This window comes from Electrophorus electricus, chromosome 3 (assembly GCF_013358815.1).
Source record: "Electrophorus electricus isolate fEleEle1 chromosome 3, fEleEle1.pri, whole genome shotgun sequence".
NCBI lineage: Eukaryota > Metazoa > Chordata > Actinopteri > Gymnotiformes > Gymnotidae > Electrophorus > Electrophorus electricus.
In genome coordinates this window covers 19764429-19782857 of record NC_049537.1, presented here as the reverse complement: position 1 = coordinate 19782857, position 18429 = coordinate 19764429, and the positions used below count along the sequence as shown (strand labels likewise).

Below are 18429 nucleotides of genomic sequence, written 5' to 3'. Positions count from 1 at the left end.
TTTTTGAGTTCTCCTACAGGAGTTTGTCAGCCCTCCATTTGCAAGATGTGGATGTTGTCATTTTTCTCTGCTGGTACAATAGATACAGCAAAGAGGTTCCATTCTGCGTGTGTGACATTAAGTGTGGCCTGAATCCAGAAGCAAAAGGCGCTGCCATCGTAGTCTAATAAGGCTGTGCAACATTTTAAAGCCCCCAACCCGCCAACACACACATCTTCCCTCCGTTTCTGTCGCGAAATTGAATAATGTACTCTATGTAGCTTCATTTAGAACAGTGTGTTCTGCTAACGAGCTGCAGAGAGAGGAAGTTGGCTGTGAGCATTTTGGTTTTTCGCTGAATTTGGTCTGCTGAATGTATACCGCCATTTCCTCCTTAGTTTAGAGCCCCATTAGCAACAGACAACTTTCTTTATAGATATTCCTGCAGAAAGAAGGTAGAACTAATTAATATTCTTTGCTAGTTATCTGATTAGCCCTGCAGCTACTAAGACATACAACGAGTATGTCATTTCACAGGAAGTGATGCACAATAGGATACTAGTGCGCATTGGTAGTTTATTCATAGATATGGCAGGTTCATGATGAACCATATTCATGGGAACGTGGTGCTGAATTTCAGTCTTTGCTAGAAAATTTTGCATAGTCCTCAGTCAAAGGCGTTCATATACAGGGCCTCTGTGTTATGTAACATAATAGCACTTGATCTAAAAACGTTGATTATATAGTTAGGATGGTTACCAAGGGTTTTGATGTTTGATTTGATATTTTACCCTTTAGTGGTCTTTTGCGTAGATGAAGTGAATGAAAAAGCACGACAGACAGTTCCAGGACAAACGTGACAGTTTCTTGCATGAATGCCGTGTTTAAAGATATACTGTAACTGCTAGGCACAACAGAACGGACCACATAAGAAATACAAGCATTCCCAGTCAAAATAAATTTGCATCTACAGTCCACTAAATATCTTAATATTCTTGCTGCCATTTTCAGAACCCTGGAACATTTCAGAAGTCTGTAAATTTTCAAAATTCTGATCACTTGACCAGCCTACCCTCCTGCAAGGACACTCCTACAAGAATCTTAACGTCCTTCTCAGTTTCAGAAAGAGATTGCAGAAGCATAGACATACAGTGGCAAGAGATTACGGAAGCATAGACAAACAGTGGCAGGAGTTTACGGAAGCATAGGCATACAGTGGCAGGAGATTATGGAAGCATAGGCATACAGTGTCAGGAGATTACAGAAGCATAGGCATTTGGTGTCAGTGCTGAGCATACAAATGCAAACTGCAAGGCTACTGTGCTGGAATAGAATCTTATGTTGGACTAGAGGCTGCAGTTCACACTGTGACTCTGCAGTGAAATAAAGCATCGCAACATTGCCAAAAGTTTTTCACCTTTGTATCAACATATCACCTCTACAGTATTTCCTGTGTTCTTTCTCTCTTTCTTTCTTTCACATTCTCTCCCTCACTCACTCTTTCTCACTCTCCCTCTCTCCTTCACCTTCTCCTTCCTTCTTTCTCTCTCTCTCTCTCTCTCTCTCTCTCTCTCTCTCTCATTTTTCTCTGAAGTGTCTTAACTATAGGCTTGTGGCTTGCACAGTATTTACATGCAGGCTCTGTACTGAATAATCCTTGCACGACTGAGTGGGTTTTGAAACTTTCTGATGTTACAAGAGAACTCAAGCACTGATGATCTTCAAACTCTCAGCAATTTTCAGGTCAATCGACATTGGTTTCACAATGGCTACCTTATCTGAGTAATAACAGGTGTGTGGTTCATAGACATGAACAAAATGATATTCAGACTCTGTTTACTCAAGTGGCCTGAATGGTTGATAACACTGTCTGATAAGATGAGCTTTTATTTTTATTTCATAACACGACTGTGGTTAATGTTGTTTATAATAAGATACTTACCAATTTATTTTTCAGAGACACTTAAATATTTCACCATTAATCGGTGAATAAGTTACCCATTTCTATATGAATTCTGCTTTGTAATTACTGTTTTAAATGGTTTTCACAACCATTTCACAAAAAAATTATTTTCACAACCATTTCAGAATAAGACCTGTATTTTATTACGATTCGGTATTGTATTAATCCGAACCAGAGGTGTTAACTCAGGCCTGTACTCTTTGGCTTGAAATGTAATTTTGTCATTTTCATTCCCCCAGCAATGCAACTGTTGTTATGAGCTGGGTATTCTCACCAGTAATTGGTTTCAGTGCAGAAGACCACACTCACTGTGCTGAGTTCCTCTGCTCCTCTGCCAAAGGAGTGTCAGGAAGCTGTTCTCAGCAGACTGTGGCCCCTTATGAGATCCTTTACGTCACAAAAGGGGGCACATTCTGTAAGGATGTAGAAGAACATAGTTGCTGGATGTTCTGCAATTCTGCAGTCCAAAACCAAACACCCTGATGTTTGAAATAATCTGAAAAATACACTACAAATCAGACCACATTGCAATAAATGAACCATGTTACTCAGGGGGTGGCAGAAAAGGACCATGAATTGTTAAAATGATAGGTTATGTGGTATAAAAAGCATATATTTGAAAATGTTTACAAATATAGTTCCATTCCAGAATAATACAAATTACTAATTGCATGCATATTTTTAAATGCATGCAATTAAACAAACAACTGCCCACCCCTAAAGGTAAAGTCCATTCAGAGACTGATTATTCATGCATGATAAGTATAGTCTACCTGCTGTTGTGGGTATTTGTGACAGGGGTGAATTCTGATTAAGTCTATTAATAGACTTAAAAGAGAGCGACAGCTTTGTCCTTGTACCAACAGCTCACACTTTAAGATGTAGTGGCCTTTCCTTCTGCCACATTTCTCTGAGTTCTTGCTATTGCAGATTCCAAGGTACAGTGTGGGCTAACGCAGGCTTTCTCTTGCATGTTAGTTGCTATGTCTTCCCAAAGTTGTGCATCATGCAGTTTCATAGCATGGCTAAATGTGCTTGGAGGAGAACACTAACCACCCAACTCTGCACACATGACAATCGCATGTTCACGGTGCGCTAGTGTCACTCTTTGCATCTTTCCCAGTTACAGTATTTTGGGTCTCAGGAGCAACTGAACTGTTTGAGAGTCTAGTCTGATCTTAAGATTCACAGACCACCAGGTACATTCACTGGCCAAAAATATGTATACACCCGTCCTAATTATTGAGTTCATTTTCATCCGTACCCATATCTAAGTCATGCTGCAAATAGATTGTCAAGCATACAAACAAATAGACAAATGAGGAGCTTGGTGGCTTTAAATATGACATTGTCATAGGAGCAGTGCAGTGCTCTGCAGCCATGCTTGGTAATGTTTGGAATGCATAGTGCAAAAAGTAAAGTCTAGGGCTGTTTTTCGTGTTTTAGCTTGCTTGGTCTAACATGACTGTGCACTTGTGCACAAAGTGAGCTCCATAAAGACTTTGTTTGATAAATTTGGAGGAACTCCAGGGGCCTACACAGAGTTTTGACCTCAAAGCCACTGAACACCTTTGGGATGAACTGGATACTGGAACATTGAATGCGAGCCAGGCCTTCTCATCCAACATCCATGCCTGTCCTCAAAAATGATCTTTTCACTGAATGGGCACAAACACCCACAGACACATCGCACCCAAAAGAGGCTCCCTCTAGAGCCATAAACATGAAACCAGCTATGTAATGCCCATAGATCTGGAATGGGATGTCCAACAAGATCATAAGGGTGTCATGGTCAGGTGTCCACATACTGTACTTTTAGCCATATAGTGTATGTCATGTAATATTAAGGTAATATGAAGCATCTAATGAGACAGTATAACTAATATAATAATAACTAAATTAAAGCTAAAATAAAATAATTACCCAGTTATTCACCATATTTACAGTAAAAGCAACATAGTATTTAAGAGTGAAGGAAATATGCAGTTCACTGTATTTCACTACATATCGTTTTTCTCTTTGGTAAAATAAAATTAAAACGTAGTCCATTCTTGACATGTCAAACTGTTTTCCAGACATAGAGCGGAATATCCCTGATACAGACCTTTGAAAGAATAGGAACAATGTAGTGGCTCAGATTAAAATTTCTCAAGAGGCAGACACTAATGCCATCTGGTGGCTGTCAGAGGTATCGCACAGAACCATGCACACGGAATATTTTTAAAGGACGTGGCACGGTCTATCATTCTGTTTCTTTGCTCTGCTAAAATTAATTACGCCATTAAGTTGAACCTGATTTTAGAGTAGCGATATTCCACAATGAGCAAAGGTTCCCTACAATTAGCTTGCATTGTCAGGCATGACAATAGAGCAGTGGTATTCTGATCCAACCATGCCGTTATGGACCTTGCTTTGTGTACTGGGGCACGGTCATGCTGGAATAGAAAAGGACCTTCCCCAAACTGTTCCCACAAAGTTTTCCAATTTTTCCAGTTTTTCAAAATGTCTTGGTATCCTGAAGCATTACGATTTTCCTTCACTGAATTAAGGGGCCTAGGCCAACCCCTGAAAAACAACCACACAGCATTATCCCTCCTTCACCAAACTCTACAGTTGGCACATTGCACTCAGGCAGGTAATGTTCTACTGGCATTCACCAAACCCAGACTCATCCATCAGACTGCCAGAGAGAGAGAGAAACATGATTCTTCACTCCACAGAGTGAAGAAGACACCTCCAGATGGCTATTATCTCCCGCCTTTCGCCGTGACTAGACTCTCATCTTTAGAACGGCTCTGTTGTTGTCTGGCGTCGTTTTGTATGTGCATATCTGTGGTTCTACTGCCTCTGGTGGCCCTCCAGATTGTGACTATGGCAACTTTTTCAAGAAAAAGCTGTAGTGTTAGCTAGTTAATTCTACATAGCTGCATGGCATGAGAATTATGGATGGGGTTGAAGAAGAACCCTCATTATCGTCCGAGCAAGACAATGCTGCGAATGGCAAAATATGGTGTTTAAAACGAGTTGGACGAAATAGTGGCTGGCTACGTCTTTTCGAAAATTCTGAGGTAATGTTATCCCTAACTGTGTATGCTAGCTAGGTAGCTAACATTAGATATTTAACTAGCTAGCTGACGCTAGTTTTCTGTGTGATTGGCTAGCTAAACAAATTAATAGTAACTTAACACCCGATTTAATCCTACGTGGTCAGCTAAAGTCGCCAAATAGTTATCTTAGTAACCTAGCGTTAGCTAAGTAATGAGATGTGATGTGGTATGTCATATAGCTATAACTAGCCGGTTAGCCCAGTGCTCTGGCTTAGCAGAACCGTGATAATTGGCAACGAGCTACTTTTAGCTAGGAAAACAGCTAACGTAAATTAATTAGCCGGATAGCTAGCAGGTACATTAGCGTAATATTAATAGCACATCTTTCGTTCCATTTATCTATTGTCACAGCTAAAGCCAGTAGATAAATCTATAGTAGGTTGTTAGGTAGCTTCAGTGATTTGTTGTTTTCCTTTTTAACTTCTTTTCTGAAATAGGTTACAATTGGACGTGGCCTAAATGTCACACATCAGATTCTGTCAGCGAGTTATCCACTGATGATATCCAGAAATCACTGTATGCTGAAGCAGAGAGAGGATGGTCAGTGGACGGTGACCGACAATGAGGTACAGTATCGTATGTAGGTCAGTTAATTTTACTGAGTAAAAACTGCTTGTGTTTAGCTACAACTGTTTCTCTGTAAAGTCTAAATACAGATGTAGCTTGAGTGTTTTGCGTCAAGTCTGCTGTTTTAATGTATGCTTACATGGGTATTTTTAATCCTTGACTCTACCAAATGCAACCATGCTTCAAATTTGATGCACTGTGATCTTTAATTTGGTCCATGACTGCTGCATAGAACAGCATTCAGTAATAACACTGGAAAACCATTTCTGTTGTCCTCTTGCCTGTCATGTCCTTCTTGGCTGTATAGCATAGGCTGAGATTCTTTTAAATATAATTATAAGCTTGTTTTTTTCCCCCCACTATTTTAGAGTATGAATGGAGTTTGGGTGAACGGAACACGTATATCTTCCATGAAACCTCGCCCTCTACAGCAGGGCGATATCGTTAGGTTCGGGGTTCCTTTAGATGGCAACCCAGTCGAGTTTGAGTACGTCCTGGTTCACTGCAGTCTCAGCAGAATTAAAGATTTCTTGACCAAGAGTGTTGGCACTGAAGCCAGCACCAGTGCCTCAGTCCCAAAACCCAACAAGGCCAAGCGCAAGTTAGGCACAGATGAAACTGTGCTACGCACCACACAGGACTCCGGTTCCAAGCTCTATCGCTCCTCCGATGTGGACAAGTCAACTGCCAGGCCCTGCCCAACCGCTCCAGTGGAGCACGATACCGGTTCTACCTGCAGGCCCCCGGATCAGGCTGAACCCAGTGGCCCACCTGGCAGCTCCGCTGACTGCAGGTCCAGCAGCCAGCAGCTCGCCGCATTACAGCGCTACAACAGAAACCTGCGCGCACTGAAGGAGCGTATGGGGCAGACACAGCGGCAGGCAGCTGAACTGGAGGGGCAGGAGCCTGGCAGCCCGAGCCAGCAGCAGCAGATGCAGGCACTTCAGGAGCAGCTGGAGGTGCTCCGAGGCCAACTGAGCTCGCAGCAGGAACAGGCCCTGCAGCGCGTGGAGATCGTGGAGCGGTCTATTTACTCGGAAGAAAGGAGACTGGAGGTGAGCGGCTCTCAAAGCCACTGTTTTATTATGGGTGAGCATGTCACAGTCCAGTATAGCATAAATGGTAGAGGTGGTTATAAGATCATTTTATTCTATACATGCTTCCTTTGGTTTGTGAGTACATTTAATGTGCTGCATCTGTCCATCAGTTCCATATCTAGCAGGTGGGTATGGCTTTGGAAATGTGTTGTAAATGAGATGTTTAGCTTGTAAGTAGCCCTGAGCAGACACCTGGGGCCAAGTCTCCAAGTGCTCGCAATGTGCAACTTGAACATGCAGATTAACACCCAGGGTTAAGCAACAATGATTGCAAGATGCCTGGGGCAAGTAAACCCAATGTTGGGCCAGCAGCATGAAAGATCACTTGCCCAGTTGAGCTAGTTCATGTTGGGGTGGGGGTCACAATGTGATGATAATGTATCTGACGCAAAACTCAATTTACTTGAATATTTAAACCCCTCGTAGTGCACAAAAATGCTCTTATCCATTTGCGCATCCAGTCAGAACAAACCAATATCTGTTCACAAACAATATCTGTTGACAAAGCAACATCAAAACAATGACCCCTCTGTACCTGATATGTTCTGCAAAGTTTGTAAGGAAGATCCTAACAAGGCAGATAAAAGTAGCTCTTTTTTATGTCTACTGCAAATTTTAGAAGTTTTTCTGTCACTATGTATATAGTGCATCTGGACATGAGCATACAACAGATGAAGCAGATGCCAAGATGACAAAGTTGGTCACAACAGCATATCACAGGGTTAAATGCGAGTGATATTTTCTTTTTGTTGTAAATAAGCAAAGGTTTCCTAAACAAGTCAAAGTATGTTGTGAGAATGTACACCTTATTATAAGAATAAAGAACCCCAACTAAATATATTAGTTTGTGTGTGCTTATTTATATGTGAATAGCGTTTTAAAGTACAAAGATTTGTTCATGCCATTAGAAATGAATTTTCCAGTTGGAAAATTGGAAAAAGGTTATTGTTGAACCCTGACAACTCTTCTTATTTTTGAGTGTAAAATTAAAAATTTGAGTTAATTGCCTCTTGGCCAACTGCATGTAGGTGTGTTTTTTGTGTGTGGTTTTTTTTTCAGCATGTGCTATGTCTCTTTAATCACTGACAATGCATTACAAACAATGTTGCTTGTTTAAGATGGAGAATGCTCAGCAGAAAGAAGATGGCTTGAAGAAACAGTTGGAAGAAGCTTTAAAGGAGGTAGTAGTTGTTTTGTTTGCATGTACGATATATATTTCATTTGTAGCAAAAGAGGCCAAAGGTATACTGACTTTGTATCCTTTACCATCCATTACAGCACCGAAAAGTAATAGATGAGCTCAGACATGCAAAGGAAGGTTTTGAGGAGGTTCTGCAGGCCAAAGATAAGGAACTGGAAGTTACCAAGGTAATCCCTCTGCGATGGAGAAACTAATTACATTTAGACATCGTATCTGCTGCCTGGTTTTCTTCCCTAAGAATGAATCAAGATATTCACTCCATGCTGCCCTTTTAAATCAAAGGGTAAAACCTGAAATGTAAAGGAAATAAACAAGCACAGTGGAAGAGCCTGAACCTAAAAGATCTAACTTGGTCATCAGTTAGACATCAACTTTTTCTGAAGGCTAAAATTGATTTATGTGTTCTGCTCAGATGACATTGAAGTCTTATGTTCTTTAAGAATAGCAGACAACATTAAAGGCCAAATAGCCATTCATGAAAAAGGAACTAATGCCATACCATGTTGCTTGTTTAAAGGCAGAGTTTTGTTTCCTGCAGGAGGAGAAGGAAAAAGCTAGAGCCCAGAAGGAGGAGGTGGTAACCCAGATGACGGAGGTCCTGGAAAATGAGCTTCAGTGCATCATCTGCTCTGAGCTCTTCATCGAGGTGTGGCCATGGTGCACGGCTGCTTTGCAAAGCTTCTCCAGATTGCCCTGCCTGTTTAGAATTTCTCTTATTTAGTTTTCTCTGCTCTGCATCACATGATGTAACTCATCAACTGCTTTAACCTGAGCTGAACTGGGTGTGCAAGATGGAGGAGCAACGGGATCAGAGTTGAGAAACACAGTTTTAGGGTCTCATTATCCCATTCTTGTTTTTCCCAACCTCAAGCATGCTCTAGCTGACTTCCACTGCTGCAGTCTCTCCCTTACAGGTGGAACACCTAATGGGTGACATTGTGTTCTTAAACACTTCATGTTGCTGATAACTTGACTGTAGTTTGTGTTGTCAAGTGAACACGACTGGAAAACTGCAGAACAGATTCACCATGTTTTATAAACTCTAGGCTATTTAGTCCAGTTAACCATAAACTATTAATCCAAAAGTAGACCATATATTCACTCAGATGCATCACTTATTTGTGATCAGTGTAATGGGGCTAAGGATGCTTGGCATCACATCAGTGTGCTTTGTGGCCAACTGCAAACGTTTCAGGGTTTTGTCAGAGGTGCTCATTTTGGATCCTACATAGACCCAAATCTGCTTTTAACATGAAGTTTCATTCCGACTAGATGCTGCTCAACGGCAGTTGATTTTCGTAGATTAATAAGTTCAAATTGTATAGTGCTTTTCTCATACCCAAGATCACTTAACAGAAGCATTAAAAAAAACTGCAAATGTTTTGACATGACTAGTACTGACAACGTGTTAAATTTCACTAAACTTTAGACTAATTTTGCTGAAATCCTTTGTTTATGACTGAACAGGTGCTTAACGCCAAGGCCCTTCTCTCCGACTGTTCCTTTTTGTCCAGGCCGTGACGCTGAACTGTGCGCACAGCTTCTGTCAGCACTGCATCCGAGACTGGCGGAGCCGGAAGGATGAGTGCCCCATCTGCAGGCAGCCCATCGTTGCCCAGACCCGCTCTCTCGTCTTGGACAACTGCATCGACCGCATGGTGGAGAACCTCAGCACCGAGATGAGAGAGAGGAGACTGGCGCTAGTCACCGAGAGGAAAGGTGAGAGGTGCGTTCGCACCTGCCCACTTGTCCAGTAACGCTGCGTTGTGTGGTGCCTGCATTGCCTTTGTGGAGTTGGTCATGGACGCATTACTGGTGCAGGTTGTTTGACACACTGGCTGGACTGTTGTAAAACGGGACTGTTAAGCTCCAGTCCTGGGGCTCCACTGCCCTTCGCAGTTTTGTTTTTCCTGTTCTAACATGCATGATCCAACATGTGAAGGGATTTATAGCTGGGTGATCAGGTGTGAGGGGGAAATCAACTTGAATTCAGGACACAACTGAATCGAGGTTTTAGATCTGTGGTGAATGACAGCATGTGACTGTGCCTCTAACAGTGCTGGACTGAGCCACTGCATGTGTCTGCACAGGCTGGAGAGCAGCCATGTCTCTAGGAATGTTATTGACCCAGGAGAACGACACCAGTGACAAGTGACTCATCAGTTATTGAAAGCTTCTGTGTGCTGTATAGACCCCAGCAAGTCATTTTCTTGAAGTGATGTATACCAACAAGAACAACTGTTTTCTTGAGAAACACTTGAACACTTAAGAATGTTTGTTTGTTTTTGTTTTTTTCTTGTTTGTATATCATTTGTTAGTTTTATTTTTCTCATATAAATAAAGCATCATTATTTGTTTTGCACTGAGCTATTATACTCTGAATAATTACTGAAAGTATGTAATACTCTCCACAATCATGTTTTTTCTCACCTATTGATGTACCTTTTTATAATGCTTAACCAAACATTAGATATGTAACATGTATTTACTGAAAGAGGGAAGGGCCGTCTTACGCTGACCACAAGGGGGCAGCAGAATATTAATAATGGCTTTGTAGACTTATAACAAAAATGCATTTTGGGTCTTAGTTGACAGGACATAAAGAGTAGCCGTTTCTACTCGTGGGTGTATATGTAAAGACCTCGGCTAACCTTCCATTGCTAACTTCCAGCTTGCAAGGGATCAGTATATAACACATTTTTCCACTGCTTTCAGTAGTAAGTTGAGTTGTTAAATCAGATCATCGGTGAGTCACTGCACCTGGTTTGCAGCGAGAGTAAGCCCTGCCTAGAACCACTGTCTGTGCCGTGCCGTGTGCTGTCAGTCCTTTAGCAGCGTGCTGAGAGGGGAATCATAATGTCAGCTGCTGTTTCACGTGGACGACAGCAACAGACAACCCTGGAGTGCTGATGTTCCACTCTTAGTTCTCAACTTTTTTGTTGAAGATCAGTCATGAAATGAACCACGTCGATGACAATGTGAACCACAGGTCCTTCTGCCTTAATGGGTCCGTTCAGGAATTGGTCCTCATACAGACTTGGAGGAAAAGTTATGTGGTTATGTTAACAAACTATAAAGAATATATAAACCTTGGCCACTGAAATATAGGGCACTCATCCTCATAGCCATGTGCTAGTCACAGTCCTGCTAGGATAAGATCTTTTACATTTTATATCTTTAAACATAAAACAGCCAAAATGGATTTTTTTAGTATCATATAAGGATGAGGGCTGTTTTGGAGGTTTCAGGAGAGAAGCAAACATATCTTTGAGTATATGTTGACTGATGAAATGTGCTACTTGGTGTTGTATGACTGTGGCAGCCATTTCACAACTCCCCCTGCCCGATGCTGCTCATGGTAAGACCCAGATTCTCCTCTTGCCAGTTTCCATGCTGAGGATAGCAGTGACTTTCTGCAGACCCTTTCTGTCTGAGATATGTATAGTTTAAAAAAAAATTGAGTTTTATTTACAATTTAAAAATAAAATATTGACTACAAAAATCAATTTCTAGAAGTATACAGATTACCGAAATCTGTTGATGTATAGCTACACATGTAAGATCCAGAGATCAATGAGTTTTTTGCATGTTGCATTCTAGTTTCACAAAGCTTAGGATGTAAACAGGCCAGTTTTTATGTTCACTTAGTGAAAATGATGCAAAGCCCTTTGCATTCTGCATAATTTATCTTTGCAGGCACATGGGACTGTTCCTCAGAGAAACTGACTCATAACTTATTCTTAAAGGCATGTTTGTGTTAAATGGTCTTCAGTACTTTTTCATGTGTATTGTTATATTGGCCCCGTGGGATTAAAGTCTAAGATTCGGATTTGTGGTATTTCAGGTGTTTTTTCACAAGATCCTATCAGTCTTTGTTCATTTGGTTTTTTTCTTCTGAGATTTCCACACCACTGCAGGATCTTTCTTCTTGAGAACAAATACCTCCCGCAACTGTGCTGCTAAGTGACAATTTTTTTCATGCTCTCTGTCACTAATACCCTCCTTTTGTGCTCTCTACAAATGACACTGTAGCAGCCAATGTTGCACCATGACCTTCAGATTTATGCCCTGTGCTAGATTCAATAGGAAGACACATTGAATTGGCATTTGGTTGGTGCTGGACAGAACCTCTCATGCCCTCAAATTCTTCAGTGTTTAAAATGAAATGAAGTAAGGACTGCATGAACTAAGAAGCCTTCAGCCAGCTTTTTCTTTTCACTGGGTGAATCCAGAATTAATTTCACTGTTCCTGTTAACTTCTACCATATCATTTCTAATTCTCAAAAAAACAAAAAACAAACAAAAAAAAAAACATAAATGCAAATTAGGGAAATGTACGTACGTTGTAGTCATTAGATTCCCTTCTCCCAGTACCGGAATGTCTGTACTTAAGAATTCGCTCATCTATGAAAATGTGACTCATATAATAATCTCCGTTAATTAATACGGTCAGTCAAGCATACATCTTGGGTTTCTCGTAGTCCTTTTGTTAGAAATGATTTACCATGGAACAGTAAGTTATTACTTACATCTGTTCTTGTTATGGTTTTGCTGAAGATCGAGCACTTTTCTCATTTGACGCGCTATTAGCGAACTGGGCTTTTTCGCACATAGCGGGCTGAGAGCTTTCGCGTGCCTGCTTGTTACCATGGCGACCTTCGATTCGACGCTGTGTGCACTGAGGGTAATGTGTAGCGTTAGCTGATTAAATTGTAATTGCACGTATATTTAGGATATTGTTTTAAAACACTTTATTATATAAACCATTGAATAACTGTGAAGTGTTTAGATTTATAAGGCTATCTATTAGCAGCAACTTGTGTTGCTACCTAACTTAATTGTGTCTAGGCTAGGCCTAAATGTAGCTAGCCAGCTAGTTAACCTAACCTAACTAAGGTTAACTTAAGACAGAGTTAGCTAATTTATGTAACGATGTCTAATTTATCTGAAAGGATTACCTTCACAGCTGACTAGGTTAGCTAAAGTGTCTTATCTAGCAGATACTCCACAATAGGTTAAGTCATTATTTGCCTTTTATATTACCTTTTTTTTCTAAACAGAGAATTTGTTTTGGAAAAGTCTGTCAATAACGTGCACACGATTGCATGCACAAAGTGGCAGTCATGAATCTGACCAAATATCCAGCTCGCATAAATCGGCAAACATCAACATTTAATTCAGCGGCAGACCCTCGAAAAATGCGCAGAATTATAGCCGAAGATCCAGAGTGGTCTCTAGCTGTGGTGCCTTTATTAGCAAACCTATGCCTTCAAAACATAGTGAAAAATTTTAAAGGTAATATTGTTTATATTGTTATTAATAAACCTGCTACTGTTCAAATAAATATGTATGTATACAAATAAGGCTTATTGTATTCTGGTTAGTAAAACGCTAAGATGTAGTGAATTTTGTCAACACTCTTTCGGTTCTTAGGATGTTATTAAAAGGTTTTGTTAATTTGATACGTTCCAGAGAAGCCCATTTTTGATGAGCTCCTGCCTGGTCACAAGGCCTTTGTCCTGGAGAAGCTGTCTACGTCTTTGTCTCTGAGTGTAACAGCTAACCTGATCAGTGATGAGGCTTACTGGAAGAGATGCTGTGAGAGCCGCTGGGGGCTGAGCGATGTCTCTGAGTACGGCCACAGCTGGAAACGCATGCTGTTTGAACGTCATCTGGAGAACATCATTGAACTTTTTATCCCAGACGTAACTGACCCCAAGTCAGTGCTGGATGTTGTGCCCCAATGTCGAAACTATGTGAGACGATTGAAGATCTCTCAGCTTCTGCCACCTATCAGGGAGCCACCAAAGTTTGAGGAGGATGACAGCTCAGATTCTGCCAGCGATATGGGTCACGAAGGGCCGTCGATGGATCACTTTGACTTCAGCATTCTGCTGGACAAATTGACCAACCTGGAGGAACTACAATTGGTTTATGGAGTGAAGGGGTGTGGCATGAATTTCGAATGGAATCTGTTTGAGTTTACCTTCCGTGACTGTGAATCGCTGGCCAAAGCCCTGAAATCCTGCAAGTCCTTAAAGGTTCATATGCATTACTGTGCATGAGCTTCCCTCCTTCTTGTTTACCTGCAGAGAATAGCATTCAAGCCTGCTCTTATTTCCAGTTGTGTTAAGCAATTAAATGTTAAAGCAGTGAAAAGACAACATGTCCCTTATGGCTGGCAAAGTGCTACCTTAAATCAAACTACAAATGCCAGAATCTAATACTTTGTCTATGCAGCTCATATGTTTCATACAGATAAAACATATGAGATAAAACATTGTAAATCAATTATTTAGAAACATGAACTTGAACTAAATGGTATCATGCAGTAAGTGAAGTTTAAGGGAAAGGTCACACCTGAAACTTCTCTCTCTCTGCCATTTCCTGCTTGCTGCTTCCTACTTTCTATTCTCCTTGACAAGTTTTTACCCCCTGCCACATCCCCATCTCCTCCGTTCTCCATGACTCCTGACACTCTTGAATCTTAAACAAGCAGATCCTTGGTGAAGTCGGTTGTAGTACAGAGCAAAAGCTGTCCTGTGTTTTATGTGAAGCCCTCCTTTTGAAATGTGCAGAATTGTGTACAGCTGATGTTTGCTGTACCTCCCTTTAACAGGTACTCAGAATTCAGCAGAGCAAGGTGGATGATGACAAGTGTCGTGTGCTAGTGAGCTCCTTGCTGGACCACCCTTCTCTTCTTGAGCTTGACCTCTCACACAATCTCATAGGAGACAGAGGCGCAAGAGCCATCGGCAAGCTCCTCGGCCGCAGCCACCTGAAGAGACTGGCCATTTACAACAACCAGATCCGGGGGCCAGGAGCCCAGGCCCTAAGCCACGCCCTTGCTAAAAACCCCTCCCTCGTCGCCCTCAATCTGAGACTCAACCGGCTAGCAGATGAGGGCGGGCAGGCTGTGGCCCAGGCTCTGCTGAAGAACCAGAACCTGGTGAGCCTTCATTTGGGGGCCAATGAGATGACGGAGCCCACAGCCACAGCAATGGCAAATGCTTTAGTGCACAACTCGACACTGAGGAACCTCAGCCTGGCCTGTAACAGGCTGGGAGTGGTGAGTCCTGTTTTCAGTGCTTAAGAGGGTCTTGGATAAAAAAACATGTTTGATCAAGTTTTTGTCTGTATACCTGAACGCTTCATCCACATGTAAAGATGTCATCTTAACACCTCAGTGCAAAGTTTTGTTCTTAATGGGGAACAAAGGCTCGCTTCTTTCCAGCATCTCAGGTTTCAAATGTGAACACAAAAAGGTTCACCCTTGTTGATCCGACAGTAATGCATGCTGAATTATTCATAGAGCTGGGTTGGAAGTACACTAACAGGCCAAGCAGTTGAAGGAAGAGTATGGCTCTCTGGGCATCTTATCAGCTCCACAGCTTTCTCATTTGGATCATTTGCCCCCATTTCCGCCCAGTTCTAATTCAGAGTGAAATTGTAGAATTAATTGCCATATTCAGGAGAAAGCTCTGGCTACTTTTACAAGAAACATTAGACTGATGTTCGACCAGCATGTACGCAGAGTGCATAATATGATATGCATGTTCATCACTGTTCTCTGACCTTGGATGTCTACTGGAGCTCAGATTGAAACAGACTGATACTTACCTGGAAGCAAAACAAATGCTAACAGCTTGTTTGAGTAATGGCACTGCAACTAATCATTGGATACAAAGGGTTACAAAAATATAAATACTCTTTATCACTCTTGTCACTTCATGTTTAACTATTAGCTAACAGCAAAGTTAACATGAAACAGAAAACCGATATCATTATTTGTCATGTTGATGATGTAAATTATGGACACATTTATTTAGATGGCTAGCAAGTTCTTAATTACTCTCAATGGATGTATAGGGAGCTAAATAAATAGGCATGACATTAGTTTTTATTATTATGTTGCTTGAGATATAGATATAGAGAGATGTTTGCTTTTCAGCAGTGTTTATACCAGTACTGATATGTTTGTTTTTTGCTATTTTGAAAGCCCAAACAGATAGTCAGCCACGAATGGTAATACTTTGTTTTTCAGACAAATCCTCCATCATCGATATCCTTATCATTTCAAGAATTCCTTTCCTAGCAGTTGTTGTGTAGTCAACACCAACAGTTTGCATCCTAAAAGTGGGTGGTGAGCAGTTCCATTCCATTTTGTTTCCTGTCCCGGACTTGCAGGATGGTGGGAAAGTTCTGGAGGAGGGAATGTCTCATAACAGCAGCCTGGTAGAGTGCGACATTCGCCTCACTGATATGAGCCTGGAGAACGAGTACTGCATCGGCCAAATACTCCGCACCAACCAGAGCAGAGCCTGCCGCAGACAGACACAGGACACCGGTGCCACCCAGTGAGCTTCCCAGTGGAGTATGTATCCCAGTCAGATTTATTAAATAAATACTCAGGAATGGAGGTTATCTCTGTGAGGATCATTAGCTATGTGTATATGTACCTGCAGTGGATGAGGCAAAATTTTCTTTTTATGACAAGGGAATGACTAGGTGAAGGAAGAGCTGTAGCACAAAGACAAGGGAACGAGTGAGTGAATAAGTGAGTGAACGATATATACAGTTATGTTCAAAATAATAGCAGTCCAACATGACTAACCAGATCAATCACTGTTTTTGGTAGAAATTATATTACTAAATGGCAAATAACTTACCAGTAAGTGTAGTAGAGTCATAGAAAACCATCAGACCCAACATTCATGATATGCATGCTCCTGAGTTTGGGTAATTGAATAATTAATTGAAACAGGCATGTTCAAAATAATAGCAGTGTGGAGTTCAATTAGTGAGGTCATTCATTCTGTGAAAAAACAGATGTCAATCAGGTGGCCCTTATTTAAGGATGAAGCCAACACATATTGTACATGCATTTCTCTCTGAAAACCTGAGAAAAATGGGTTGATCCAGACATTGTTCAGAACAACAGCGTACTTTGATTAAAACGTTGATTGGAGAGGGGAAAACGTATAAAGAAGTGCAGAAAATGATAGGCTGCTCCACTAAAATGATCTCCAATGCTTTAAAATGGAAAGCAAAACCAGAGAAACGTGAAAGAAAACAGAAGACTACCATTCGAATGGATCGAATAATAGCCAGAATGGCAAAGACTCAGCCAATGATCAGCTCCAGGGTGATCAAAGATGGTTTGAAGTTACCTGTGAGTACTGTGACAATTAGAAGTCGCCTGTGTGAAGCTAATCTATCTGCAAGAAGCCCCCGCAAAGTCCCATTGTTAAAAAAAAAAAAAAAAGACGTGCTGAAGAGGTTACAATTTGCCAAAGAACACATGGACTGGCCTAAAGATAAATGGAGAAACATTTTGTGGACTGATTAAAGTAAGATTGTTCTTTTTGGATCCAAGGGCCGCAGACAGTTTGTCAGAAGACCCCCAAACACTGAATTCAAGCCACAGTACACTCTGAAGACTCTGAAGAAGTGAAGCATAGTGGTGCAGACATCATGATATGGGGATGTTTCTCTTACTATGGTGTCGGGCCTATTTATCGCATACCGGGGATCATGGATCAGTTTGCACATATCAAAATACTTGAAGAGGTCATGTTTCCTTATACTAAAGAGGAAATGCCCTTGAAATGGGTTTCAACAAGACAATGGCCCCAAACACACCAGTAAGCGAGCAGCATCTTGGTTCCAGACCAGCAAAATTAAAGTTATGGAGTGGCCAGCCCAATCCCTGGACCTTAATCTGATAGAAAACCTGTGGGGGGACATCAAAAATGCCGTTTCTGAGGCAAAACCAAGAAATGCAGAGGAATTGTGGAAAGTTGCCAAATCATCCTGGGCTGGAATATGTGTTCACAGGTGCCAGAAGTTGGTTGACTCCATGCAACATAGATGTGAAGCAGTTCTCAGAAACAGTGGTTATACAACTAAATATTAGTTTAGTGATTCACAGCAATGCTAAATCCTAAAGATTTTACAGTTTATACAGTAAATATTTAAGTTTGTGAAGAAAAATGCAGACACTGCTATTTTTTTTTAACAGCCCAATTTTCATTTTTCTTCATTTTTCTTCATTTTCTGTAAAGTAATTTAAAAAATTGATACATTTTTCTTCATGTTTTGATTTAGAATATAGTGTGCTGTGTTCCAAATGCATAAAAACTATTATAAGGATTCTGAGCTTTACTCATGTTTTTAAACGCTGCTATTATTTTGAACTCAACTGTATATATCAATCAAAGTGCTTGATGAAGGACACACATAACTGTATTCACGCATATATCAGGATTTTAATTTTATATCTTTTGTTTGAAATAACTGTTTTAACAATACCTTTAATCAATGCAGCTTAATCCACTCTGAGATATGCTGCACCCATAAAATGTTCTGCCACAATGGTTTGAACAGTCGTTTGGCGCATACATTACCACAATTAACAAAACTGAGTTTTATCACACCTGATGTGTGAAAACTGTTGTTGGATAGATTTGGAAAGTTAGTGCGTAAAGCGAACAATAGAGTCATCTTGGGGGAGCT

The 18429-nt window shown here is 41.0% G+C and overlaps 2 protein-coding genes across 4 annotated transcripts; both read left to right on the top strand.

The window, feature by feature from the left end:
* Positions 1–4626: 4626 nt before the first annotated feature.
* On the top strand, positions 4627–12003 carry rnf8 (ring finger protein 8, E3 ubiquitin protein ligase). 2 transcript variants are annotated; one of them, XM_027015838.2, is made up of 8 exons: positions 4627–5010; positions 5487–5615; positions 5985–6671; positions 7832–7894; positions 7992–8081; positions 8453–8560; positions 9429–9633; positions 10005–12000. In XM_027015838.2, exons 1-8 carry the CDS (start codon positions 4876–4878, stop codon positions 10067–10069), a joined length of 1482 nt encoding a protein of 493 aa, XP_026871639.2. In that variant the 5' UTR covers positions 4627–4875; the 3' UTR covers positions 10070–12000. The 2 variants fall into 2 exon arrangements, with proteins under 2 accessions (XP_026871639.2, XP_026871648.2); XM_027015847.2 differs by lacking the exon at positions 4627–5010 and having other exon boundaries at positions 5522–5633; positions 10005–12003.
* Positions 12004–12583: 580 nt separating this feature from the next.
* tcte1 (t-complex-associated-testis-expressed 1) lies at positions 12584–16669 on the top strand. Of its 2 annotated transcripts, XM_035524562.1 has the most exons (5): positions 12584–12598; positions 12975–13209; positions 13387–13955; positions 14534–14983; positions 16102–16669. In XM_035524562.1, the coding sequence occupies exons 2-5, from the start codon at positions 13020–13022 to the stop codon at positions 16273–16275; spliced, it is 1383 nt and encodes a 460-aa protein (XP_035380455.1). In that variant the 5' UTR covers positions 12584–12598; positions 12975–13019; the 3' UTR covers positions 16276–16669. The 2 variants fall into 2 exon arrangements, with proteins under 2 accessions (XP_035380455.1, XP_026871659.2); XM_027015858.2 differs by lacking the exon at positions 12584–12598 and having other exon boundaries at positions 12780–13209.
* The last annotated feature ends 1760 nt before the right edge of the window (positions 16670–18429 follow it).